The following is a 25,581-nucleotide window of genomic DNA, read 5'->3' as shown; positions in this document are numbered from 1 at the left end:
TGTCAGTAAGGCAGGATTAGAAGCAGTTATGTTAATGAGGCAGGACTCAATCTACAGGATTAGGTTGTATCTTGAGTCAATCTTTTTTGAGATATAAAAGAAAGTATCGAGCAGAAAAGAGAGGGACCCCATGCCACCAAGAAAGAAGCGCCGGGAGTGAAGTGCGTCCTTTGGACCTGCTGTCCTTGTGCTGAAAATCTCCTAGACCAGGGGAAGATTGACGACAAGGACGTTCCCCTAGAGCCAACAGAGAAACCCTTCCCCTAGAGCTGGTGCCCCGAATTCTGACTTCCAGCCTCCAAAACTGTCAGGGAATAAATTTCTGCTTGTTAAAGCCATCCATTTGTGGTGTTTCTGTTACAGCAGCACTGGAAAACTAAGACATTCCACCTGGTCCCTCCTCCCTTTTCCTTGGGTAAAGAAAGCCACTCATTCATTCATTCATACACTCCAAACACCCTGGCTGGCCAGGAACCAGGCAAACACAGTCCCTGCCCCAGACATCAGCCGTACCTGTTGTTGGCAGTGAAGCTGGGAGCCAGTGTCACAGTGCACTCCCTTCTCCGCAGGCTAGCTGGTGAGTCGGGGGCACCGGAGCTCCAAGTGCCAGGTGGCAGGGTAAGCTCTTGGGGCTGGTCATCCTGTGCACACACGAGGCCACTCAGCCCCTAGCCCTGCCGCGCGTTTCACCCTTTTCTGCCACTCACGCCTCACCCACAACACAGGACGGGTGCCCAGCTTTCCACACCCGAGGTGGGGAGGATGGCCCCAGGGGCCAGAAAGTTCTTTCATTCTCCTGACACTGCATGTTACAGTGACACTTCCACCACTGGCCCTGGCATTCTGTTACGGAAGCAGGGAGAGGAGCGTGGAGATCGCCCCCTTTGCCCCCAGTCCCGGCTTGGCCTCCAGGGCTTACCAGGACATTCCATGCAGCCCCCTTCTTGCTCGGGGTGCTGCCCAAGCTGGCCAGCCTCTTTCTCCCCATGGTGCTGCTCTCAAAGAGTGCCAGGAAGTCAGGGGGCTCCACCATCCTGTGCCCAAAGAGGACAGCAAGCAGAGTGAGCAGACAGCCCAGAGGAGCTGGTTCCCAGCTCTGCTCTGACGGCCATGCCTGGCAAAGGACCCCAGCAGAGTTCCCCAAGGCTCACTGGCCACAGACACGTGGGAGCCACGTGCTTCAAACAGGGGTCACCTGCTGCCACCACCCTCTTTCCCTGTTGACAAAGAGCCGTGGGGGCCTAGCAGCTCAGAGTGGAGGAAAAAGCCCAGCTGGACGGCCTGAGTCCAGACCCACCAACCACTGCCCACGGACCCAGGACATGCCTCACCCCATTTCTGAAACTGAGAGGGGGCGAGAGGGCCTGCCGCACCTGAGCAGGGCAAGGTCTACCTGAGGGGGCCTGGGTACCTGAGGGGGCTAGGAGCTACCTAAGAGGGAGGAAGGTTACCTGAGGGTGGCGGCCCACGGCTGGTTGACTTGTGTGGCACTATTAGATCTTCGAAGGTTGTTGATAGCACGGGAGCCCCTGGGCCCTGTGGCCTCCTGCAAAAAGGGGGGCACAATCAATGAAGTGGCAAAGGTACCCGACCCTCTCCATCACCCAGGCCAGGCCCAGAAGTAGCAGGTCTAGAGGAAGGCAGTGGGCCTAGTAAGAAGACTTCTCCTGGGTCACGGACCTTTAAGCAAAAACAAGTAGCCCAACCAACATAAAACAGAAAGCAAAACCAGGAAACCAGTTGTCTTGACCAAACCAATGCCTCCTGAACCTCTTTTCTTTTTGGTGGTTTCACTGATAGTATTCAAATCTCCCCACATAAAGCTCTCCAGCCCATATTCTTAAACACACCTTTAATTTTCTTAGAGCCCTGGTGGCGCAGTGGTTAAGAGCTATGGGGAGCTAGAGCTGCTAACCAAAAAGGTTGGCAGTTCGAATCCACCAGCTGCACCTTGGAAATCCTATAGGACAGTTCTACTCTGTCCTGTAGGATCACTATGAGTTAGAATCAACTCAACAGCAACAGGGTTTGGTTTGGTTTTTTAAATTTTCTTAACATGTAATTATTTTCTGATTTATGGAAGTTTTCTGAAATTTTGAGAAACACAGAAAAGCATAAATAAGGAAATAAAACCCATCTATAACTCCAAAAATAACCACTGCTGACACTGTTTTCTACCTTTTCCATTTTTCCCCACGCCGATGGATATGCTTATATGTGGAGTCACACCACAGACACCGAGCAATCTGTTATGATTCCTTCCCCCACGTCGCTCAATAGTCTCCCCAAGTGGTAAAACAAACAGCAAGTGCACGCAGGGAAGGTCAGCTTGGCAGCAGTGTGGCTGGGCAATGGAGGCCAGGTGAGACACGGCAAGGTCCACAGGAGAGAATCTGACACGCACGTGAGCATGCACACTTTCCTAGGGAAGGGCTCACAGCTTTCTCACACTTTCCAGAAAAGGCAACAAATCATAAACTGGTTCCAGGAAGTGGTGTTCAAGCCACCTAATGCTCAGTACAGAAAGCAACGGACCAACTCCCCCAAAATGATATAGATTCAACGTGATCCCTTATCAAAATTCCAGCTGGCCGTTTTGCAGAAATTAACAAGCTGATCCTAAAATGTATACGGAAATGCAAAGATCTAGGCTAGCCAAAAGAACTTAGAAAAAGAAGAAGAAAGTTGGAAAACTGACACTTCCTGATTCCAAGTCTTACAATAAAACTATAGCAACCAAGATTAAGTAATGTTAGCTTAAGGATAGACATGTAGCTCAATCGCACAGAAGAGAATCCAAAAATAAACCCTCACGTTTACAGTCTATATATATTCCCAACCAAGGCACTAAGGCAGTTCAACGGAGAAGAGACAGTGATGCTGGGACAACTGGATGTCCACATGCAAACAAGTGAGCCAGAACCCCTACCTCACACCACATGCAAACAAGTGAACCAGAACCCCTACCTCACACCACATGCATACAAGTGAACCAGAACCCCTACCACGTACCGTAACAAAAACTAACTCACAATGGTTCATAGACCTAGATATGAGAGCTAAAACTGTAAGACTTCTAGAAGAAAACATAGGAGAAAATCTTTAAGACTTTGGGTTAGGGAAAGGTTTCTTAGACACGACATCAAAAGCAAAACCCATAAAAGAAAAAATTGATAAACTGGATTTCATCAAAATTAAAAATTTTTGTTCTTCAAAAGACACCATTTAGAAAATAAAAAGGTAAGCCACAGACTAGCAGAAAATATTAATATTTGCAGACCACATACCTGGTAAAGTATTATATCCAGGATATATAAAGAACTCTTACAATGAAAAAATAAGACAACTCAATTTTTTTTAAATAGGCAAAAAATCTGAATAGATAGTTCTCCAGAGAAGATAATATAAATGACCAAGAAGCATATGAAACTATGTTCAACATCATTAGTCATTGTTGTTGTTAGGTGCAGTCCAGTTGGTTCCGACTCATAGCAACCCTAAGTACTACAGAGCAAAACACTGCCTGGTCCTGCAGCATACTCAAAATCATTGTTATGCTTAAGCCCACTGTTGCAGCCACTGTGTCAATCCATCTTGCTGAGGATCTTCCTCTTTTACGCTGACCCTGTACTTTACCAAGCATGATGTTCTTCTCCAGGGACTGATCCCTCCTAACAACATGTCCAAAGTATGTAAGATGCAGTCTCGTCATCCTTGCTTCTAAGAAGCCTTCTGGTTGTACTTCCTCCAAGACAGATTTGTTCATTCTTTTCGCAGTCCATGGTATATTCAACATTCTTCTCCTACACCACAATTCAGAGGCGTCAATTCATTTTCGGTCTTCTTTATTCATTCTCCAGCTTTCATGTGCATAAGATGCAATTGAAAATACCATGGCTTGGGTCAGGTGCACCTTAGTCGTCAAGGTGACAACACTGCTTTCTAACACTCTAAAGAGGTCCTTTGCAGCAGATTTGCCCAATGCAATGTGTCTTTTGACTCGTTGACTGCTGCTTCCGTGGGTGTTGATTGTGGATCCAAGTAAAATGATATCCTTGACAACTTCAATCTTTTCTCCGTTTATCATGATGTTGCTTTTTGGTCCAGTAGTGAGGATTTCTGTTTTCTTTATGTTGAAGGGTAATCCATACTGAAGGCTGTGGTCTTTGATCTTCATTAGTAAGTGCTTCAAGTCCTCTTCACTTTCAGCAAGGAAGGTTGTGTCATCTGCATAACACAGGTTGTTAATGAGTCTTCCTCCAACCCTGATGCCCCATTCTTCATATAGGTCAGCTTCTAGGATTATTTGCTCAGCATGCAGATTGAATAGGTATGGTGAAAGGATACAACCCTGACACACACCTTTCCTTACTTTAAAACACTCAGTATCCCCTTGTTCTGTCCAAACAACTGCCTCTTGATCTATGTATCATGAGCACAATTAAGTATTCTGGAATTCCCATTCTTTGTAATGTTATCCATAATGTGTTATGATCCACACAGCCGAATGCCTCTGCATAGTCAATAAAACACAGGTAAACATCCTTCTGGTACTCTCTGCTTTCAGCTCAGATCCATCTGACATCAGCAATGATATCCCTGGTTCCAGGTCCTCTTCTGATTCCTCCCTGAATTTCTGGCAGTTCCCTGTTGATATACTGCTGCAGCCATTTTTGAATGATCTTCAGCAAAATTTTGCTTGTGTGTGATATTAATGATATCGTTTGATAGTTTCTGCATTCAGTTGGATCACCCTTCTTGGGAATAGGCATAAATATGGATTGCTTCCAGTTGGTTGACCAGGTAGCTGTCTCACAAATTTCTTGGCATAGATGAGTGAGCACTTCCAGTTCTGCCCCCATATGTTGAAACACCTCAGTTGATATTTTGTCAATTCCTGGAGCCTTGTTTTTCGCCAATGCCTTCAGTGCAGCTTGAACTTCTTCCTTCAGTACCATCAGTTCCTGATCATATGCCACCTCTTGAAATGGTTGAACGTTGACCAACTCTTTTTGGTATAATGACTCTGTGTATTCCTTCCATCTTCTTTTGATGCTTCTTGTGTCAGTTCATATTTTTCCCAAAGAATCCTTCAATATTGCAACTTGAGCCTTGTAATTTTTCTTCAGTTCTTTCAGCTTGAGAAATGCTGAGCGTGTTCTTCCCTTTTGGTTTTCTATCTCCAGCTCTTTGCACATGTCATTATAATACTTTGTCTTCTCGAGCCACCCTTTGAAATCTTCTGTTCAGTTTTTACTTTGTCATTTCTTCCTTTTGCTTTAGCTGCTCAACTTTCAACAGCAAGTTTCAGAGTCTCTTCTGACATCCATTTTGGTCTTTTCTTTCTTTCTTTTTAATGATCTCTTGTTTCTTTCATATATGATGTCCTTGATGTCATTCAACAACTCGTCTGGTCTTCAGTCATTAGTGTTCAACACGACAAATCTATTCTTAAGATGGTCTCTAAATTCAGCTGGGATATACTCAGGGTTGTACTTTGGCTCTCATTGACTAGTTCTAATTTTCTTCTGTTTCATCTTGAACTTGTACACGAGCAATTGATGGTCTGATCCACAGCCTGGCCCTGGCCTGGTTCTGACTGATGATACAGAGCTGTCCCATCATCTCTTCCCACAGGTGTAGTCGATTTGATTCCTGTGTATTCCATCTGGTGAGGTCCATGTGTACAGTCACTGTTTACATTGGTGAAAAAGGTATCCGCAATGAAGAAGACGTTGATCTTGCAAAATTCTATCATGTGATCTCCAGCATCATTTCTATCACTAAGGCCATATTTTCCAACTACCGATCCTTCCTCTTTGCTACCAACTTTGGCATTCCAAACCAAACACCAGTAATTATCAATGCATCCTGATTGCATGTTCGATCAATTTCAGACTGCAGAAGCTGGTAAAAAAAACCTCATTTTCTTCATCTTTGGCCTTAGTGGTTGGTGCATAAATCTGAATAATAGTCATATTACCTGGTATTCCTTATAGGCATATGGATATCATCCTATCACTGACAGAAATGTACTTCAGGATAGATCCTCAGATTTTTTTTTTTTAATTAATTTTTATTGTGCTTTAAGTGAAAGTTTACAAATCAGGTCAGTCTCTCATATAAAAAATTACATACACCTTGCTATACACTCCTAATTGCTCTCCCCCTAATGACAAAGCACAGTTCTTGCCTCCACTCTCCCTCCTCGTGTCCATTCAGGTAGCTTCTGGCCCCCTCTGCCCTCTCATCTCCCTTCAGACAGGAGATGCCAACATAGTTTTATGTGTCTACTTGATCCAAGAAGCTTGTTCTTCACCAGTATCATTTTCATCACATATGCCAGTCCAATCCCTGTCTGAAAGGTTGGTTTTGGGAATGGTTCCTGTCTTGGGCTAACAGAAGGTCTGGAGACCATGGCCTCCAGGGTCCTTCTAGTCTCAGTCTGACCATTAAGTCTGGTCTTTTCATGAGAATGTGGGGTCTGCACCCCACCGCTCTCCTGCCCCTCAGGGGTTCTCTGTTGTGTTCCCTGTCAGGGCAGTCATCAGTTGTGGCCAGGCACCATCTAGTTCTTCTGGTCTCAGGTGGATGTAGTTTCTGGCTTATGTGGTCCTTTCTGTCTCTTAGGCTCCTAATTACCTTGTCTTTGGTGTTCTTCTTTCTTCCTTGCTCCATGTGGGTTGAGACCAATTGATGCATCTTAGATGGCCACTTGGTGGCATTTAAGACCCCAGACACCACTCTCCAAAGTGGGATGCAAAATGTTTTCTTAATAAATTGTATTATGCCAATTGACTTAGATGTCCCCTGAAACCATGGTCCTCAAACCCCTGCCCCTGCTACGCTGGCCTTTGAAGCATTCAGTTTATTTAGGGAACTTCTTTGCTTTTGGTTTAGTCCAGTTGTGTTGACCCCTCCTGTATTGTGTATTGTCTTTCCCTTCACCTAAAATAGAACTTATCTACTATTTAATTAGTAAATACTTCTCTCCCTCCCTCCCCCCTCTCATAACCATCAAAGAATATCTTCTTCTCTGTTTAAACTATTTCCCCAGTTCTTGTAACAGTGGTCTTATACAATATTTGTCCTTTTGCAACTGACTAATTTCACTCAGCATAATGCCTTCCAGATTTTTCCCGGTTATGAAATGTTTCATGGATTCATCATTGTTCTTTATCGATACGTAGTATTCCATTGTGTGAATATACCATAATTTACGTATCTACTCATCTGTTGAGGGGCACCTTGGTTGCTTCCAAGTTTTCGCTATTGTAAACAGTGCTGCAATGAACATGGGTGTGCATATATCTGTTCGTGTAAAGGCTCTTATTTCTGTAGGATATATTCCAAGGAGTGGGATTGCTGGATCATATGGTAGTTCTATTTCTAGTTTTTTAAGGAAGCACCAAATCGATTTCCAAAGTGGCTGTACCATGAAATGTTCTTTTTGACGATGAATGCAAGCAACACCATTCCTCTTCAAGTTGTCATTTCCAGCATAGTTGACCATATGACTGTCCAATTCAACATGGTCAATACCAGTCCATTTCAGCTCACTAATACCCAGGATATAGATGTTTATGCATTCCATTTCATTTTTGATGATTTCCAATTTTCCTAGATTCATACTTCCTACATTCCACGTTCTGATTATTAATGGATGTTTGCAGCTGTTTCTTCTCATTTTGAGTTGTGCCACATCAGCAGATGAAGGTCCCGAAAGCTTTACTCCATCCACGTCATTAAGGTCGAGTCTACTCTGAGGAGGCAGCTCTTCCCCAGTCACCTTTTGAGTGCCTTCCAACCTGGGGGGCTCATCTTCTGGCACTATATCAGGCAGTGTTTCACTGCTATTCATAAGGTTTTCACTGGCTAATTCTTTTCACAAGTAGACTGCCAGGTCCTTCTTCCTAGTCTGTCTTAGTCTGGAAGCTCAGCTGAAACCTGTCCACCATGGTATCTAAATACCAGTGGCATAGCTTCCAGCACCACAGCAACACACAAGCTCCCATAGTACGACAAGCTGACAGACACGTGGGGGCATTAGTCATCAGAAAAATACAAGTCAGAACCCCAATGAGATACCACTGGACACCCACTACGACAGCTATCAAAAAGACAATAACAAGTATTTGCAAAGATTTGGAGAAAATGGAACCCTCATATGCTGCTTTGGAATACTTTGGAAAACAGTTTGGCAGTTTCTTAAAACATTAAACAGAGCAATTCCACTCCTAGGTATCTACTATGTTACTGTTGTTCTTAGACTTTACACAAATATTCACAGCAGTTATTCATAATAGCTAAAAAGCAGAAACAACCCAAGTGTCTATCAACTCGTGAGTGGGTAAGAAAAATGTGGTAAGCAAAATCCATTCAGTGAAATATTATTCAGCAATAAAAATGTAAAACATTGTACCTGATACAAAAGGGGAAAATCTCGAAACATTACGCTAAGTAAAAGAAACCAGACACAAGAGACCATATACTGTGTGATCCCACTTACAAGCCATTTCTAGAAAAGGCAAAACCACATAGACAGAAAGCAGCTCAGTGGCTGTCAGAATGAGGGGCCTTGGAACCTACTGATACATGTTCTGAACCTAGGCTGTGGTGATGGTTGCATAATTGTACAAATTTACTAAACATCATCAACCAGGCGCTTACAATGGGTAATTTCACAGTATGCAAAATACCATGTTAATAAAGCTGTCTTTTTTTTTTTTTTTAATTCTAAGCCAGACAAAGAAAACAAGCAAATGACAGGGGAGGGAAGGGAAGGCTCTCTTTAGAGGATGCCAAACTATAAGTGTAACTGGAACGGCAGGAACAGAAAATCACTGTTACCACCACCATAGTGACTCAAGTAAGGACTGTCACGGCATGACTGGATAAAAGACCATTGGAGGGAAGGCCTCGGAAGACATCACTCGCATGGTCTCAGAGTAACACCCAAAGAGCACCCGCCATAACAACAGGAATAATACATTTTACATGGCAGCCAGGACCTTGACTGAGTGATCAAACACCACCAACAAAGGACAGACGGATGTACACTGCAACCCCAGCAGGACAGCCTGAGAAAGATGAGATGTCACCTGTATGTACTTCCGCCAAATGGAGGCACCAGACAAACCCACGCTAGCAGAGTCTACGAGAGAGTAAAACCTTTGAAAGCCAGAACCTGTTGATGGCAGAAACCTGTCCGAGAAGAAAAACTCAAATATTTGTCACTAAAATGAACAACAGAAAAGTGGTAAGACTGTACTCTGTCAAAGGTAGAAAACTTGTGAGAACTGGAAAAACAAAGGCAGCCCTGTCGAGTTCTAGCTCTCACAGGTTTCCCTGTAGCTGTCCTGGACTCTTCACAAAGGTCAATGTCATGGGAGATCTGGAGACAAAGAGCCTGGGGAACGCTAATTTGTGAAGGAGCCTAACGATACGTGGTGTCTAAAGGAAATGGTGGTCCTGGGTGGATCCTGAATTTAAAAACACAAAAAACCCACTCTAAAGAAGGTGAGCAGGACAATTGACAACACCTAAATGTGGACGCCACTTAGTGACAGTATTTTAAAGGCCCTAATGTGATATCAGGAGCCCTGGTGGCGCAGTGGTAGAGAGCGCGGCTGCTAACCAAAAGGTTGGCAGTTTGAATCCACCATATGCTCCTTGGAAACCCTATAGGCAGTTCTACTCTGTCCTATAGGGTCACTATGAGTAAGAATCGATTCAACGGCCAGGTTTGGTTTTTTTCAGTGTGATACATTGAGGCGAGCAGGAAGATACCCTTACCCTTAGGGGACACACACTGACCTACTTACTGATAAAGCCTCGTGAGATTTCCAGTTGCGTCTCAAATGATTCAACACATTAACACAGAAAAGACAAGGCCAAGCACACATGGCAGAGCTCATCCCCACAAGGCTGGCGAGGCACGCAGGTGCTCACTGTACTAGGCGCGCAGGTGCTCACTGTACTAGGCGTGCAGGTGCTCACTGTACTAGGTGTGCACGTGCAGGTGCTCACTGTACTAGGTGCTCACTGTACTAGGCACGCAGGTGCCCACTGTACTGGGCGCGCAGGTGCCCACTGTACTGGGCGCGCAGGTGCCCTCTGTACTGGGCGCGCAGGTGCCCACTGTACTGGGCGCGCAGGTGCCCACTGTACTGGGCGCGCAGGTGCCCACTGTACTGGGCGCGCAGGTGCCCACTGTACTGGGCGCGCAGGTGCCCACTGTACTGGGCGCGCAGGTGCCCACTGTACTGGGCGTGCAGGTGCTCACTGTACTGGGCGTGCAGGTGCTACTGTACTGGACACGCAGGTGCTCACTGTACCACTCCTACAGCTTTTCTCTAGGTCTGACCGGTTTCAAAGCAAAAGCATATGCACTGTAACAGCCAAAGAAAAAGACGCCACCGTAACAGCACCTGCCCCAAACCTGTCCAGATGAACCAAAAACTTCCATGAAAAATGAAAGCACAAGATTCACACAAGAAACCTTAGCATGCTCTTACCATGAGTTCATAGTGAGAAACTTTATAACACAAAAGCCTGAAGATGTAATAGAAGAAAACGGAGACACATAGCTACACAGAAGTTACAACTGCCTGTGCCCACCCATTCACCACACAGTTGGAGAAACCACCGTGTGCTGGACAGCAGGGGGCAGCAAGACGTTTGACCTGCCCTTGGCAGCCTTCATTCTGGCCGGGAGGCAAAGAACCAAAAAGAACACAATAAACCAGAGAAAATTAAGGTATGTTAGACGCTGTGGGTGCTAGAAAAAGGGAGCAAAGTCGGGTAAGTGTGGAGCTCAGGAGTGTACGGGCGGGGAAGGAGGAGGGGAGGGCAAGGGCAGCGGGCAGCAGGCCCAGTGGGCAGGCGGATCTGCACAGAGGCAGAGGGAGAGGGATCTCAGTGCCACTGGGGCAAAAGGAACGGCACATGAGCGCTGTCCACTAGTTGGGAAGAGTTGTTTTCCAAGGGGGCCTGGGTTAACTATTCTGATACTATGTCTGTTTACTGGAACTGAATAATTTAGTAAGTGGATGGTGGGAGCCAGGTTTCTCACTGGAGTGAGAGTTTACAGACAAGCAAGAGGAGGAAGATAGAATAAGCCATGTGGTCATGGATTAGAGCTGGGGACATCAGGATGAACTCGTGTTCAGCTCAATGCAGACACACGGTGACATACAGAAATAGCTATAGGTCTATACACATGTGTAAGGGCTTATTCTGTCAGCTGAGAAGGCTACAAGCAATGACACCCCAGTAGCAATGAGCACATCTAGTACCCAGATCTTGGTTTCTAAACACCATCTGACCAAAAGGAACCAGGGCTCCCTGGAGAAATGGCCGATTCTAGGGCCTAGAGCATTGCGTAGTGTCAGAAAGTAAGGAAGTGCTTTGATGGGGGTGTGGCAAAGGGACACAGGAGCCAATGAAAGAGCTCCCAGTGGCCAAAGCTGGAGCAATCTGAACAACAAAACCACACAGTATTAGATTATAACCCAAAGCATAAAATAAATACCCAAGAGTCCATACTGACAGAAATGAATGATTGAATAAATACATGAGGGAGAACAGATTAAAAAAAAATCTCCCAACAGAACTCCAAACGAGGTGCCCTCACCAAGGTGAAGCCCAACTCCCCACCTCATGAGTGGGGACTGCGCATGGTGCCTTCCTCCCCAAGAGCAACATCACAGTGGAGAAAGTGGGTGCACATGGCCAGCACCAACATGGAGGTCTGTGCTCAAGGCCAGCACCAACATGGAAGGTCATCTGAGAGCGCGTACCCTTGATATGATGCCATGGGAAGGCATGTCACTTCTGTGCTCTTCTGCCCACAGACCCTTCACCCCATGTTACACATTGAATTGCGTCCCCCCAAAAATGCGTGTCATCTTGGGTAGTCCATGATTCCCAGTATTACGTGATTGTCCATGTTTTTTGGTATCTGATGTGATTTTCCTATGTTGTAAATTCTACCTCTATGATGTTAACGAGGTGGGATTAGCAGCAGTTATATTAATGAGGCAGGACTCAATCTACGAGATTAAGTTGTAACTTAAGTCCATCTCTTTTGAGATATGAGAGAAGCAAGCAGAGAGACGGGATCACATACCACCAAGAAACAAGAGCCAAGAGAGGCATGTCCTTTGGACCCAGGGTCCTTGTGCTGAGAAGCTCCCAGATCAGGGGGAAGACTGATGACAAGGACCTTCCCCCAGAGCCGACAGAGAGAAAAAGCCTTCCCCTAGAGCTGGCACCCTGAATTTGGACTTCCAGCCTCCCAGACTGTGCGAGAATAAATTTCTCTTTTTTAAAGCCAACCACGTGTAGTATTTCAGTTATAGTAGCACCAGATAACTAAGACACCCTGTCTACCACGAGGAAAACATCAGACAGATCCCAACTGAGGGACAGTCCATGCAATACCTGACGAGTTCTCCTCAAAACTGTCATGGTCACCAAAACCAAGGAACATCTGAGAAATGCCCCACCCCAGAGGAGCCTGAGGAGAGGCGACCTCTAAGTGTAATGGAGTCCTGGGACAGGGACAGGATGTGAGGGAAAAACTGAGGAGACCTGAATGTGGTGTGGACTTGAGTTAATGACACGTCCACATCGCCTCCCTAACCTAAGATGTCACTAAAAGGGGAGACTGGGTGTGGGCTATGGGGGCACCCTCTGTGCTGACTTTCCAACAGTTATGTAAATCTAAAGCTGTTCTGAAAAAAGTTTATTAAAAACACAGTACAAGCAAGTATCTAACTTATCTGATTAGTAAAAACCAATAAGAATTCGGAAATGTTTGCTAATGTCATCTGGCCAAGGTATACAGACAAAGGCTGTCATACCCTGTGGCCCAAGTGTCGAGTGGGACAGTCTTTATGGCAATGTTTATCACAATGTTCCATGAACGTACCCTCTGACCCAGACTGGTCCCTGGCAAACAGCAACTCGGGGAAGGGCAGCGGCCTGCCTGCCTATCTCAGCCAGCCCTGGCGGTGACCTGGGGCTCCCATCCCACCCATCCCTCACTGAGGTGGGCTGGGCAGGCAGCTTGGCCCCGAGATCATGGCCATCCTGCCACCTGCCCACCCAGCTTCCTCCAGGGCCACCAGGAGCTCATCACCTCCCACACAGGTCAACCCTATGTCTTTTGTTTAGGGCTTAAACAAATCCATACGGTGGAGGAGCGGGAGGGACAGGGTTGTGCTGAAAGAACCTAGGCTGCCCTTGGTCTCTGACCTGTAAGGCCAGCATCATCTCTGCCCCGGGCCAGCCGCAGGGATAGTGTGGAGCTGTACCAGGGTCAGATGCACCGTGAGCAACCCCGGAGGGAGGGGCCACACACTCCTGGGCGAAAACACTCACCAGCGCTTTCCTCCTGGGCTCGCTGCCTGTGGTCACAGAGACGGAGCGGGCAACGGGCTTGGTGGTGGAGGCGCTGTTGGGGCGCTGGGACATGGGTGGGGGCAGGCCGGTCAGGCTCAGGTCCATGCTGCTGGGGTTGCCCTCGGCAGGGCCGCTGGTGGCCCGGAAACCTTTCATCAAGGGCAAGACGGCCTGAGCAACAAATCAAGAGAGGCAGGGAGGTGGCCTATGAGGCCGCAGCATCCAGCATCCCCGCAGGGGCTACGTGCTCACTGCCCGGCCAGGACACGGGGGTCTGCTCCTCCATCCAGCCCCTCCTCTCCAGGGGGCAGCCTCCTTATCAGGAAAACACCAGCATGAGGCAGGACAGGAGGGTTCTAGCTATAGTTGGGCACACAGGGGCACCTCCCTGGAGGGTCCTGCCAGGCACAGCCATGTGCCACATGTGATCCCAAGAGCTCCTCCCCATCTGAGCCTCGCCTTCTTCACCTGTGACATGAGGACCACAGATGGCCTCTCCCAGGGTGTGACAAGGCTCAGACAAGGGGACACGAGGCCAGCTCATGGGGAACCCTGGCAGGCATGAGCCATTCTAACTAGGACCTGGTTCTAGTTAGAAGTTCTGCATCAAGCAACCAGTTTACCAGCCACAGAGCCTCCATCCCTACAGCCCTGCTCATTGCCATCCACAGGGTCCCCAGGTCACCTGGCCAGAGCCTCCATCCCTACAGCCCTGCTCATTGCTGCCCACAGGGTCCCTGGCTCACCTGGCCACAGAGCCTCCATCCCTACAGCCCTGCTCACTGCTGTCTACAGGGTCCCCCAGCTCACCTGGCCATAAAGCCTCTGACCCAAGAAGGTGCTCACACTCAGGATCTCCGGGATGTGGCATCCTGCTCTTTGCTTCCACAGTCCGGTCCTCTGCTGACCCCTAAGGCTCAGTCTCTGCCTCTCTCTTCTGTCCACACTCTCCTGGGCCGCCTCTGACCAGCTGGCTTCAGACACCACCCACCCGTGCCTCCACCCAGATGGGTCCTAACTGCCGGGTCACATCACCAACCCTGATGGCACTTCCACGTCAACGAGGCCAAGACATCACTCCCAAGGCCCATCTCAAACTTGTCCCCCCACCTGCCGGTACTCTCTATAACTGAGCCGAAGGGCTACTTCTCACCTGGCGCCCCCCTCCCGTACCCTATGCCTGCTCTCAGCACCTTGTCAGGGCTATCTCCAACCCATTCACTTCCTCCACCCCACAACCCTGGCCCAACCACTGTCCTGCCCACTCTGACAACTCACCGTACCCCCTCTCTCCCACATGGTAGCCAGAGCTGATCTTTATGAACTGTGTCTGAGATCACTCTAACCAGTTGCCATCATCGAGTCAACTCTGACTCATAGGGGCCCCATCCGTATCAGAGTAGAACTGTGCTCATAGGGTTTTCAGTGGTTGCCTTTTTGGAAGCAGATCTCCAGGCCTTTCTTCTGGGGCACCTCTGGGTGGACTCTAACTTCCAACCCACTGAAGACCCTCCACTGGCTTTCCAGGCCCGGCAGAAAAAAGTCCAAATTTCTAATGACCCACCTGATCAGACCCTGCCTCTCTCTTTGTCTGACCCCATCCTTTGCCCCCACCTCACGTTAGCCAAGCCAGCCTCTGTGCTGCCCCTCAAACCCAGCAACCACCGTTCTCTGTACCTGCCAGTCCCTCTGCCCGGAGGCCATTCCCTCAGACCTCAGAGGACCCATTGACTGCCCCATCCCTCTTCATTGTGTGGGACTCCCCTGTGAGAATGCAAGCCCCACAAGAGCAAGGAGTGTTACCCAACACGAGCAGGCGGGACACTGATGACCATAAGCAGGGTTCAACTCCTCTGTCCTCCAGGACTGTGATGGCCAGGGGCATCCACCCACTTATCACTTAAGACTATTCGGCTCTCTGCGTAGTGCGGCCTCCTTTAGCCTGACACCCACAGCAGGGCCGCTCTGGCCCCCTACACCCACCGGCCTCCACCTTCCAGGATGGAAATGGGCTGTCTGCCGTTTGGCCAGGTCAGTGCACTTGGCTATGCTCTATGCGTTTCCGGTGGTGCTAAAACTCCGCCCGATCTTCTCCTGGGGGCACCGGCCAACCTCGGACCGCCCAGTGAAGAGCTGGGCCCCGCTGCCCAGCTGACATGTGCAGCTGCCAGCTCTGGGGAAGTAAACACCGCGCTGGCCATGGAAACCTCCAAACCCCCACCTGGACGAGGAGGCGTCCGTCCCAGGCCCCTGGGCTAGGCAGGCGGGGGGCTCACTCGGACGGGGCAGGTCACGTCCTGCGCCTCCCTCGCCGGGCGACCCCCGCCCCCAGGCCCGGGCTCGGCTCCTGCCGAGGTCCCCGGTTCCCGCCGGTGGACTCCGTGTTCCCCCGCCCTGGCCTCCTCACCTGCGCGGCCCGGGAGCCGCGAGCCCGGACCAGGCCCCGGCCCGCACCCCGTGCCCGCGCGCCCCAGCTCGGCCTCTGCGGCCTCGGCGACAGGCGGTGGCCCAGTCGGCGGCGGCTAGCAACCAGCAGGCACCACCCACAGCGTCCGCCACGCGGCCCGCCCCCTGCCGCGCCGCGACCGGACTGGCCCTGCGGCCGCCCACTCCGGCTATCTCGCGGACTTATTGGACTGCTCCGCTGTCCTTCAGCATGCCCAGGGGCGGGAGAAGCAGCGGAGTGCTGGGGGCCGCAGAGGCGCTGGGCTGCCGATTGGACATGCAGAAGGGGCGGGCACTCTGGAGGCGGGAAAACGGGCCCGGCCCGGGCTGCCGGTTGGACGCGGCAGGAAGGGGCGGGCACTCTGGGGGCGGGGCATGGCGGCAGGCCCTGGCTGTCGATTGGACACAGCTGAAAAGGTCTGGTCAGAGGGGCGGGGCCGACGAGGCTGGGAGAATTGCAGGAGGAGGCAGCGTCGCCGGAGCTGTCCATCCGCTGAGGCCAGTCTGTAAGCACGGCTGGGACCTGCCGACTCACGACCCCGTGCAGACCTGGTACCTCTCCCCGGAGGGCAGGTGTCCCAGGGGCTGCGTGCCCTGGGGCTGGCGTGTCCCGCGGCCGAGTGTCCCAGAGTCTCGCGTGTCCGAGGCCGGCGCTCGCAAGGCAGCACCGGCCTCGAAGGCCAGGTCGAGGAGCTCTCAGCAATGGGAGCCCTTCTTACGCTCGCCCCCCGGTCCCTGGGACACTGTCCCGAAGTCCAGGGCCCGCTCCGTCCTTCCGTCCTCAGGTCTCAACACCGCGCGCTGGTTTCTCGCTCGTGTATTCTTTTTATAACCATGCTTTTTGTTTTTCCCTTCAAAAGCTTTGAGCCCGCTCAGCAGTCTCTTCTTGGGGTTGTTCTCACTTGTAACCCCACTGTCGGCCATCTGCAGGACTCCTCTCCGTCACGTCCAACAGGTAGGTCCCCAAGCGGGCACTGCACCTGCCTTCCCACACGCGGGTGGAACAGGTCCTCCACGCATCCACCGCCGCCGATGCCCGAGTTTCCCCTGCTGTCCATGTTCTTCCTTTCCTAGAAAGCCCTTCATCCCACTGCTCTCTTCAGAGCAGCTGAAATCCCATCTCCTCCATGAAGCCTTCCTGGTCTCTCCAAGTGAAAGTTATTTTTACCCTCAATATAGCAGGTTGTTCCCCCTTTTTAAAAAGATTTTTTTTTCATTTATATGCAGTAAAATTCACTTTTTGGCGTGCAGCACTGTTGACAGACACATACAGTCGCGTAACCACTAGTCAAAATGCACAACACTCTCCCACACCAAAGAAATCCCTTGCCCCACCTTTGTAGTCAAACCCTCCCTCACCCTCAACCCCTTCCTCCCGTGGGTCTGTTCCTCATCACTCTATTTCTGCCTTTTCCAAAAGAATGTTGTACAAATAGAACTGCATACCACATGGCCTCTGAGTCTAGCTTCTTTCACTTGGCATTTTGAGAGTCCCATGTGTGGTTGCCTGGTGTGGACTCACGGTGGCTTATCTTCGTCAGTGGAAGGCTGTAGGGGTTCATTTTGGGGCAGTTGTTACTAAAGTTGCTATAAACATTCACTTGTAAGCTTTGGTGTGAACATCAGTGTTCATTTTCTGGGGTAGATACATAGAAGTGGATTAAGAAAAAGGGGGTGGGAGGGCGAAAACTGTTCTCGTTGTGTAAACAACAGTGTTTATTTGCAAAGTGCTGATCCCAGAGGCCTCCTCAGGTGTTTCTGAGATGGGCTGGACACGTCTTTCAAGGCCCGTCCCTGTGACCCTGGAGAGCCGTCATGCCCCAGTGAGTGGAAATGGCTCTAACAGGGATTGACATATGTAATGGCCACAGGCCAGACTCCTCAGCCCCGGTGCACAAAACCTGCCTCCCAGCACCCACCCCACCCCACCACTGACAGAACCAGAAGTGGGGATCTGTGGCTGGTGATGACCTCCCTGCAGGGAAAGGGATTTTAGCTCAGAAATCACCACTCGAAGGAAGAACAAAGAAACTGCTTCCAAAGCCACACCAGAAATGTTTCTCTGCAGGCATGGCTGCAGGGGCCCCTCAGTGACAACAGGGGGGCTGACAGAGGTCAGCTGTCTGATGTCTGCCACCCATCCCCCACCATCGCAGGACTGCATACCCAAGCAGCCAGCTGAAGGTAAGGAGATGGGGGAGACGGAGGCAGCCCTGGGGTCTTGTTTCATTTCACATCACCTGGAACTGAGCTAATGGCCCACGCTTTGCCCTTATCCAGCCCCGGCCCACATGGAGATGCTGGGTCCTAGCCAGTGAGAGACAGGGTGGGGCCTCAAGGACTGGGGAGGTGGCCCCAGGACAGCTGGGCCTAGCCCACTCTGAGTCTGTGCTGCCACAGCACCCTGTCCCACCCTCCTACATGGACGGACGACGGCCCCCTACATGCAGCGGCTGCCAGTACCTCCCTTCTCCCGTGCTCTGGGATGGGAGGTACCAAGGACGCACCATATGTAGAAGAGACTAGCGGTGTCCCCAGGTGGGGCCGGGGGACAGTGTGACACCCACATCAGCTCACACTGCCTGCCTTGAGATAGCACAGCGTCGTGGTGTGCCCCTGCAGGGCTGTCAGGATGCACAGCCCCCCTGGGAGAAGCCATACCACCCCTCCTCTTCTGTGCCCATCCAGCTCCGGGTGGTTTGCAGCGGCACAAGGGCACCATCTAGGGTTTTATTGGTGATGTTCCCATTCCCATTCTGCTCAGGACAGTGCTTGCTCTGTAGGGGGCACTGGGGTTGGGGGGGGGGCGGCAGGAGGTCAAAGGATGGGCCGTCACCAAAGGGGACTGCTCCTCGGTGCACACAGGCGAGCCTGGGACAGGAGATCCCAGGGGTGGGCGGTCAGGACAGACAACATCACGTGTTCAAGAATGCAAAGGCCGACAGCTGTGAGGTGGGAGAAGCCTGGGCTGCTACTGTGGGGGCCAATGTCCGCGGGGCCTCAGGAGCTGAGGTCGGCAGGAGGGGCTCCCTGGCTGAAGCCCTAGCCTTCACCAGGCGGGGACAGGCTACTAACTCCATGCCCGCGAACAAGGAATTGCTGCCGTTGGCCACTGGAGCCCACAGGCAGCCTCCAGGGCCTGAGTTAGGCTCTGGGCCTCCGTCCAGGGTGTCAGACCTGACCCTTGGCTCCTGGGAACCTGCCGGGCCCATCTCAGCGTCCCTGGAACTCTCCCAGCCTGCACGTGTGTCCCTGGTGGCTGGGGTGGGCACAGGGCTGGGCTGTAGCTCCCCTGGAAGAGCAGTACCCTCAGGCAGGCACAGGGATGGACTCAGAGGCTGCAGGGATGGCTGGCTATCCGGAAAAGGTGAGGCGTCAGTCAGCAGGTCGGGAGGGCAAGCCTGGGCATGCACAGGCACTGTGGGGCTGGGCTCGGCCGGGAGCCTCCGTGGAGAGGGTTGGTGCCGGCAGGAAGCTTCAAAGTGCCTCAGGATCTGGAAATCCGGGAGAGAGAGGAGGCTGGGGCCAGGGGGTCAAGCAGAAGACAAGGCCCCAGCCCCTGAGTGCCTCTCCAAGTGCCACAACACAGAGCAGGGCCAGTTCTGGGGCACCAGTTCTGACGGCCGTCCCCCGCAGATGCCCAGGCCGTGCTGCATGCACCGCCTGCATTCTCCCTTCCACGGCCATCATGCCAGTGAGCGTGTCCTGACATCTTCGTTCTGACGACGTGACGTCCCGCAGAGCCATGCACAGGGCGACCCCCCGGTGCTCACCTTGGTGGCCTTGTTGGTCACAGGCCCGGGGCTGCCCACACTGAGTTCTTGCAGCCGTGGCCGGGCCAGGAAGAGCACGTGATCCTGGGATAGCAGGTCAGCGCCACCGATGGCGGACAGGGCACACAGGGCTCTCTGTGGGAGAGTGGGATGGGGGGGCTCGCACCACACACCTCTTCCTCCTCCCCTTCCCCAGCCGGCCTGGACAGTGAGGAGGGAGGGACCACCAGGCAGCACAGTCACTCCCAGAGGAGGACGGCCTGGTGGCTCTCTCCGGCTTCTCACTGTGGGACCAAGCACAGGGTCACCCAGGTGGCCACTGCAGACCCCACCCTGACCCCCAGCACAGAGTCTGGGGAGGCTGAGGAGTCAGGGTGGAGACGCTGCCCCTTCCCCCCCACCCCTCTGCATACACGCATGCTCTCACGCACATACATACACCCATGCCTGCACACGCGAGCATTCAGACACACACACTAGTACACACTCACACATGTACACACACACTAATACACTCACACATGTACACACACACAGAGAACATCGACACATACATATACATGCACACTTGTGCACATAAGCACTCATGTACACACACGCACATGCCCGTGTACGTAGGCACACTCACGTATACACATACACACATGTATGTACACGCACACTCACGCATGCACATCTACACACACACTTGTGCACACACAGGCATACGCCCCACTCCAGCCCTCCTCGCCAGGCCCTCACCATCTGCTCACACTCTTGGGCCCCAGCCAGGTGGCGGGTCAGCAGCTCCAGCACGGCCTCGCAGTTGAGCCGCCCACACCTGCACAGAGGGACAGCTGGGCCAGGGGCTGGCCAAGGGGTGACCACGGCCAGACCTGGGCTTCAGGGGAGCATGTGGGCCTGTGGGTGTCCCCCCTCCCCGCAGCAGGCAGTGGGTGCTCACTCCTTGAGGAAGTGCTGGATCTCCTCATGGCTCAGGAAGGCACGTGATCCCTGCATCACAGCCCTCACCAGGCTCGCCTCCTGCTGGCAGTCGCTCAGGGCCACAGCCTCAACCCTGTCAGACAGATGGACAAACAGACAGGCGGACAATCAGCTCAGGGAAGAGTCAGAGAGGAATGGCCCGTGCTAGACTGCAGACCCCTCCCTCCTCCCCAAGCTACAGTGAAATACTAGGGAAGGGCCAGGAAGTGGGGACCCAGGCAGGGAGGATCCAGGGAGGGGGAACCCAGGGAGGAGGGATCCGGAGGGGGGATCCAAGGAGGGAAGAGGGGATCTAAGTGGGACTGGACTAAAAGAGAAAGGGGCTGTCCCCTGATGCCTGGCCACGCCCCTCACCTCTCCGCCAGCTCGCCAGGCTCCCGGCCCACCCTTGAACAGCCATCACTGACACAGCCGCTACCAGAGTCAGAGGCCCTGCTCTGGCTACCATTCTCCTGGGAAGACCCTCGGGAGCTGGGGCTGCTGTCTGGCTCCTCCCAGCCGCCCCCAGGCTGCCCTGGCTGGTGTCTCACAGCTGCGAAAGACAGAAGGCAGGTCAGTCCCAGGGACCTCATACTGCCCCCTAGGCTCACAGACCCCTGGAGAGACCCGGGGACAGCCTGGGAGGAGCTGTCGCCCAGCTCAGTTGTGAGTCACCCTGTGTGGTGCTTTGGGGACAGGGCTTGGCCGACAACCCCACTGGGGATTCCCTTCATCTCTAGCCCGCCCTGGCCCAGGGGCTGTGTCTTCCTGCATGTGGGAACACTGTGGCTGTCCCATGGCTCTGATGCCCCTCCAGCCCCCAGAGGTGAAGGCCGCCCCCCTTTAAGGCTTGTCCCGCGCCGGGCCACAGGGAGGGAGAGCTAGACTCCAGCGAGGTCCCTGCCATGGTACCTCGAGTGCCTGGGCTGGCCCCTGGGAGCAGCCTCCCAGGGGAGGGGTGGCTGTGGCTGGCTGATGGTGTCACAGCGGGTTGGTAGGTGTCATCCCCCAGCGTGGACCTCTGCGCACCAGGCTGCTCATGCCCAGGACGCATGGCGTTAGCCACCACCTCTGCAGCCTTCTGGATCGTGGAGAGGAAGGCTTCCCCCACAGAGCCTGTGTCGGGAGGGGAAATAGAATGGTGCTGGTCCCTCACCTCATTCTCCGGGCATGCTGTTGCTATGGAGCACTTCTGTCCCCACCCCACCCTCCTCATGGCCCAGCAGAAGGTCAAACCCAGGTGGACAGAGAAGACGAGGGAGGTTAGCATGCCAGGGTAGAAGAGGCCAGCTGGCTGCCCCGGCCCTTCATGCCATGCCCTTGGGGGCAGCTGGGCCAGCCTGGAGCACTAGCTCCCATTCCCCAGGGGGGCAGCCACAGGACTCACCTGTACGGCCCCTCTCATGGCTGTAGCCGAAGCCCTGGAGGGTGCTGTGGGGCCGGGGCTGGGAGCCCATGCCTAGGGGAGGAGACCCTGGGTCAGCACTGTAGCCCCCCTCTGCAGCACACACGCATACTGGGGATGCAGAGCCCAGGATGGCAGGGAGGGGCATGTCACGTACCAGTGGGAGGCAGCAGCCTGGGGACTCGGGGGGCAGACAGTGGTGACACCGCATCTGAGAACAGGGCGCTGTCCAAGTCCTAAACAGGAGCCGGAGATTATTTAGGCACGCCGCACCACACCCCTGCCCCCCTGTCCCCCCACCCCTCCACGCCCTCCTCCCCCACTCTCCACAGTCCTAGAACCACCTGCACCTCCTCTGCACTGTACAGGCTGCCAACGGGGCTCTGGGGCGGGGGCAGGGGTTCCAGGCCAGGCAGAGCCCAGGGTACCCAGGTCGGGGGGAGGGAGAATGAAGCTACTGTGCAGTGTGGAGGGGAACAATGGCCCGGAGGAGGCGACTCACCTGGGCGGCCAGCCGGACCTTCTGGTACAAGCTGTTCCCGTGAAGAGGGTCGGGGGGCCCAGTGAAGACTGCAGACAGAGGAGAGGCGGTGCTCAGTCTGGCACCAGGTGCCCTGGGCACCAGGCGGGCACACTCTGGAAGCCCACCCCGGGGGGAAGCAGAGCGCGTCACCCCATCACAGCTCCACCCCCCAGTCTGGGCTGCAAGGCTGCTGCGCTTAGAGGGGGTGCTCTCAGCCCAGACGACACGCCCGCCCGCACCGGTGGCCTCCTGGATGAAGGCAGAGTTGCGCTTCAGGATGCCCCGGAAGGACGAGGAGCCATGGCTGCACAGGTAGAGCAAGATCTTCAGTACCTGGGGTTGGAAGAGCTATGTGGGCAGGCAGCCGGCAGCAGCCGCCTCCACCCTGGGCAGTTCACCCGCCTCCCCTCCCCTCCCACCTTGAGCTTCACGTGGCCCGAGCTGCTCTGCAAGCGCCTCAGGAGGTACTCCAGGAGGCACTGGCTGCTCCCCAGGGACTCGTGGGAGATGTCTGGGTGTGGGGTTAGGGAAGGAAGGCAGGCTATCCCGTCACTTCGGCCTGCTCAGCACATGCTCCCCCGAGGGCCCGTGTCATCGGAACACCACGTTCGGACCTGCCCGCACCTGACTATGGGTGCAAGCACCCGCGGAGCCCACCTCGGGGTAGCAGAAGAACCCCAGTAATCTCTGGGCCACTCAGGGCCCTGATGCCCACTCCCCCAACCCAGACACCCAGGAAGGATACTAGCAATCTCTTCAAACAAGTAGCCAGGACATGGGACGTCATCATCCGACGTGCCTTTCAGGAGGACTGGAAGCTGGAGAGAGCAAGAGGCCCTGCGTGAGGAGCCACCCACGTGGGTGAGCCCACAGCCACTGCAGGTGACGAAGCTCCGGAAACTCCTGAGACGTGCCATCCCAGTGCTTGGTGCTTTAGGGGTGCCAGCTTCCAGCTATCTCACTGTTGGCACACCCATCAGGGAAAGGATCCGGGGCAGTGGCTCTCCAAGCAGGTCGAAACAGGCACCGCAAATGGCCCCCACCCACAGCCGGGCAGCACAATTCAAAGTGCCTTTAATGCGCTGTCTATGGCCAAGCAGGAGAAACAAGCCTGGCGGCAAGCCCTTCCCACAAAAATACAGCACGCGGCTCAGTCTTTACAGAGCTTGAAGTGGCAACATTACAGAACTGCCTGGGCTGACAGACCCAATCACTCCACCTCCGCCACGGACCTCACAGAACTACCCTGCACCCAGCTTACCTTGTGTGTTTACGTTTGCCCATCAGCACAAGCGGATGTTCATTTACGGCACACACTTATCTATCAGCACCAGTACTAGTTGCCACTGAGTTGACTCTCCATTCGTGGTAAACCCACGTATCGGAATAGAAGTGTACTCCACAGTGTCTACAATGGCTGTGACCTTTCAGAACCAGGTCGCCAAGCCTTTCTTCCGAGGTCTTTCAGCACCCACTCAAAGGCCACTGCTGTAGTCGATTCTGACCCACGACCCTGTAGAATATAGTAGAACTACCCCATAGGGTTTCTAAGGCTGTAACCTTTATGGAAAAAGATTACCACATCTTTCGTGAGGATTGACTGGTGGGTTAGAACCCCAGCCTTTCGATTAGCAGCTGAGTGCTTTAACCAGTGTGCCACACACACACACTGTGGCTATTAGCAAGAAATGCACTATTTACAGGGATAGAACATCAACCTCTCATTAGCCAACGTGTCGTTCACCTGATCCTAAACACAGGAGAGTTTGGGATTGTTTAAAGCAGTGAGTACGTAGACCCCGTGGGTGCTAAGCACGTGACACGGTACAAACGGGCGCCGCTAGTATCGTGTCAGCGCACGATAACGTGTCTGGGTGATGCTAAGTGGACAAGGCAGGATGGGCCAATGCAAACACGGCTCACGTGCCAACCAGACCTGGAGAGAGCCTAGGGGGTCTGTATGTGTGGGTTCAATGCCCGCCACGTTTTTTTCTCCTTAAAGCTGTTTTAATTTGGGAAAGAAAGCAGACTTTCGCAGCCTAGAGCTCCCACTTTCCCGGCTGAGGTCCTTCAGAAAGAGATGGCTTCAACCCCAGAGCTGACACCAGAGTCGGAGTGATGCGCCTATCGGAGTGATGTGCCTGCGTTGTACACGGGGGTGTCCCAGCCTTCAGGAGAGACTCAGACCTCAGCAGGAGGCAGAACACGGGGGGCAGGAGAGGAGCTGGGAAGGGGACCGAGGCTGGGGGACCGGGAGGCTGGACACCAGGGAGGAGAGGAGGCGACAGACGGGACCGAGGCCGGAGGACCGGGAGGCTGGCCACCGGGGCAGAGGGAGACCACAGAGAGGACCGAGGCTGGGGGACCGGCAAACTGGCCACCCAGGCAGGGAGGAAGCGACAGAGAGGCCCGAGGCCGGGAGACCCGGAAGCTGGATACCAGGGCGGAGGGAGGCGACAGAGGGGACCGAGGCCAGGGGACCGGGACGCTGGACACCAGGGCAGGGAGGAGGTGACAGAGGGGACCGAGGGTGGGAGGCTGGCTGGCGGGATGGGGACTGAGGCCGGGGCCGAGGCCAGGGAGGGCCTGAGGAGGGGCTGTGCGGTGCGCGGCGGCTCCAGGCCCTGCGAGCACCGGGAGGGCGGGCCGGGCCCAGAAGCGGCGGCATGCGGTGACCCCGAGGCGGGCGGCCCGCGCGGGGAGAAAGCAGAGCAGGGGGAGGACCTGACAGACCTGACAGACTGCGGACACTCACCCGGTGCAGGAAGCTCAGGCGGTCCCGCAGCTGCGGCGCTGCCGCCATAATGCTGCCCACCTCCTGGCCACGCTGCTTCCGCCAGGCCCAGACCCGTCCAATCACCGCGCGGGGCTGGCCCAGTTGGCCAACCGCTCGCGGTGGGGCGGGCACTGGGCTGGCTTCGGTAAACAATTTGAGCATAAACCAATCCAAAGTCCCAGAGCAAGAACAGACAAGGACACAAGCCAATTGCAAGACTCTGAGAGACCAGCCGCGGCTCTGGAGGCGGTTGTGGAGGGCGAAGGTCGAAGTCTACCAATTAGAGAGC

The 25,581-nt window shown here is 53.4% G+C and overlaps 2 protein-coding genes and 1 long non-coding RNA gene across 8 annotated transcripts in view; 1 reads left to right on the top strand and 2 right to left on the bottom strand.

Annotated features, from left to right (window-relative positions):
• Positions 1-15,899, bottom strand: part of CEP131 (centrosomal protein 131) — a 32,723-nt gene extending 16,824 nt beyond the window's left edge. Inside the window, exons 1-5 of one of the 4 annotated variants that reach the window (XM_064270571.1) lie at positions 15,815-15,899; positions 13,387-13,578; positions 1,452-1,546; positions 920-1,034; positions 514-641 (exon numbers count right to left, since the gene is read on the bottom strand). In XM_064270571.1, the coding sequence (XP_064126641.1) occupies positions 514-641; positions 920-1,034; positions 1,452-1,546; positions 13,387-13,563 (515 nt within the window). In that variant the 5' untranslated portion in view covers positions 13,564-13,578; positions 15,815-15,899. Of the gene's footprint in view, positions 1-513; positions 642-919; positions 1,035-1,451; positions 1,547-13,386; positions 15,672-15,814 lie in introns of those variants that run through there. The other 3 variants (XM_064270572.1, XR_010318264.1, XM_064270573.1) reach the window with 3 other exon arrangements.
• Positions 15,900-16,319: 420 nt separating this feature from the next.
• LOC111752596 (uncharacterized) lies at positions 16,320-19,634 on the top strand. Its single transcript, XR_010318263.1, has 4 exons — positions 16,320-16,404; positions 16,713-16,807; positions 17,921-18,036; positions 19,489-19,634. It is a non-coding gene; the product is annotated as an uncharacterized LOC111752596 (long non-coding RNA).
• TEPSIN (TEPSIN adaptor related protein complex 4 accessory protein) lies at positions 17,545-25,319 on the bottom strand. 3 transcript variants are annotated; one of them, XM_023556803.2, is made up of 13 exons: positions 25,272-25,319; positions 23,262-23,334; positions 22,936-23,027; positions 22,756-22,849; positions 22,496-22,563; positions 22,151-22,229; positions 21,976-22,047; positions 21,501-21,704; positions 20,964-21,141; positions 20,569-20,682; positions 20,367-20,445; positions 19,626-19,760; positions 17,545-19,346 (listed from the first exon to the last, which is right to left on the bottom strand). In XM_023556803.2, the coding sequence occupies exons 1-13, from the start codon at positions 25,317-25,319 to the stop codon at positions 18,768-18,770; spliced, it is 1,815 nt and encodes a 604-aa protein (XP_023412571.1). In that variant the 3' UTR covers positions 17,545-18,767. The 3 variants fall into 3 exon arrangements, with proteins under 3 accessions (XP_023412571.1, XP_064126640.1, XP_010595199.1); XM_064270570.1 differs by lacking the exon at positions 22,936-23,027 and having other exon boundaries at positions 25,272-25,307; XM_010596897.3 differs by lacking the exon at positions 25,272-25,319 and having other exon boundaries at positions 23,262-23,433.
• Positions 25,320-25,581: the final 262 nt, after the last annotated feature.

This window comes from Loxodonta africana, chromosome 18, assembly GCF_030014295.1.
Source record: "Loxodonta africana isolate mLoxAfr1 chromosome 18, mLoxAfr1.hap2, whole genome shotgun sequence".
NCBI lineage: Eukaryota > Metazoa > Chordata > Mammalia > Proboscidea > Elephantidae > Loxodonta > Loxodonta africana.
Note: the sequence above shows the minus strand (reverse complement) of the source record. Positions and strands in the feature narration are given on the sequence as shown.

What these genes read in the sequence shown, in the direction of transcription:
- TEPSIN (XM_010596897.3), bottom strand. Translation starts at nt 23,433, where the DNA reads ATGGCACGTCTCAGGAGTTTCCGGAGCTTCGTCACCTGCAGTGGCTGT. An exon ending in CCATGAGAGGGGCCGTACAG is followed by an intron (nt 21,705 to 21,975) that starts GTGAGTCCTGTG and finishes CTCCCGACACAG; the next exon opens with GCTCTGTGGGGGAAGCCTTC. An exon ending in GGCCAGCCCAGGCACTCGAG is followed by an intron (nt 21,142 to 21,500) that starts GTACCATGGCAG and finishes TGTCTTTCGCAG; the next exon opens with CTGTGAGACACCAGCCAGGG.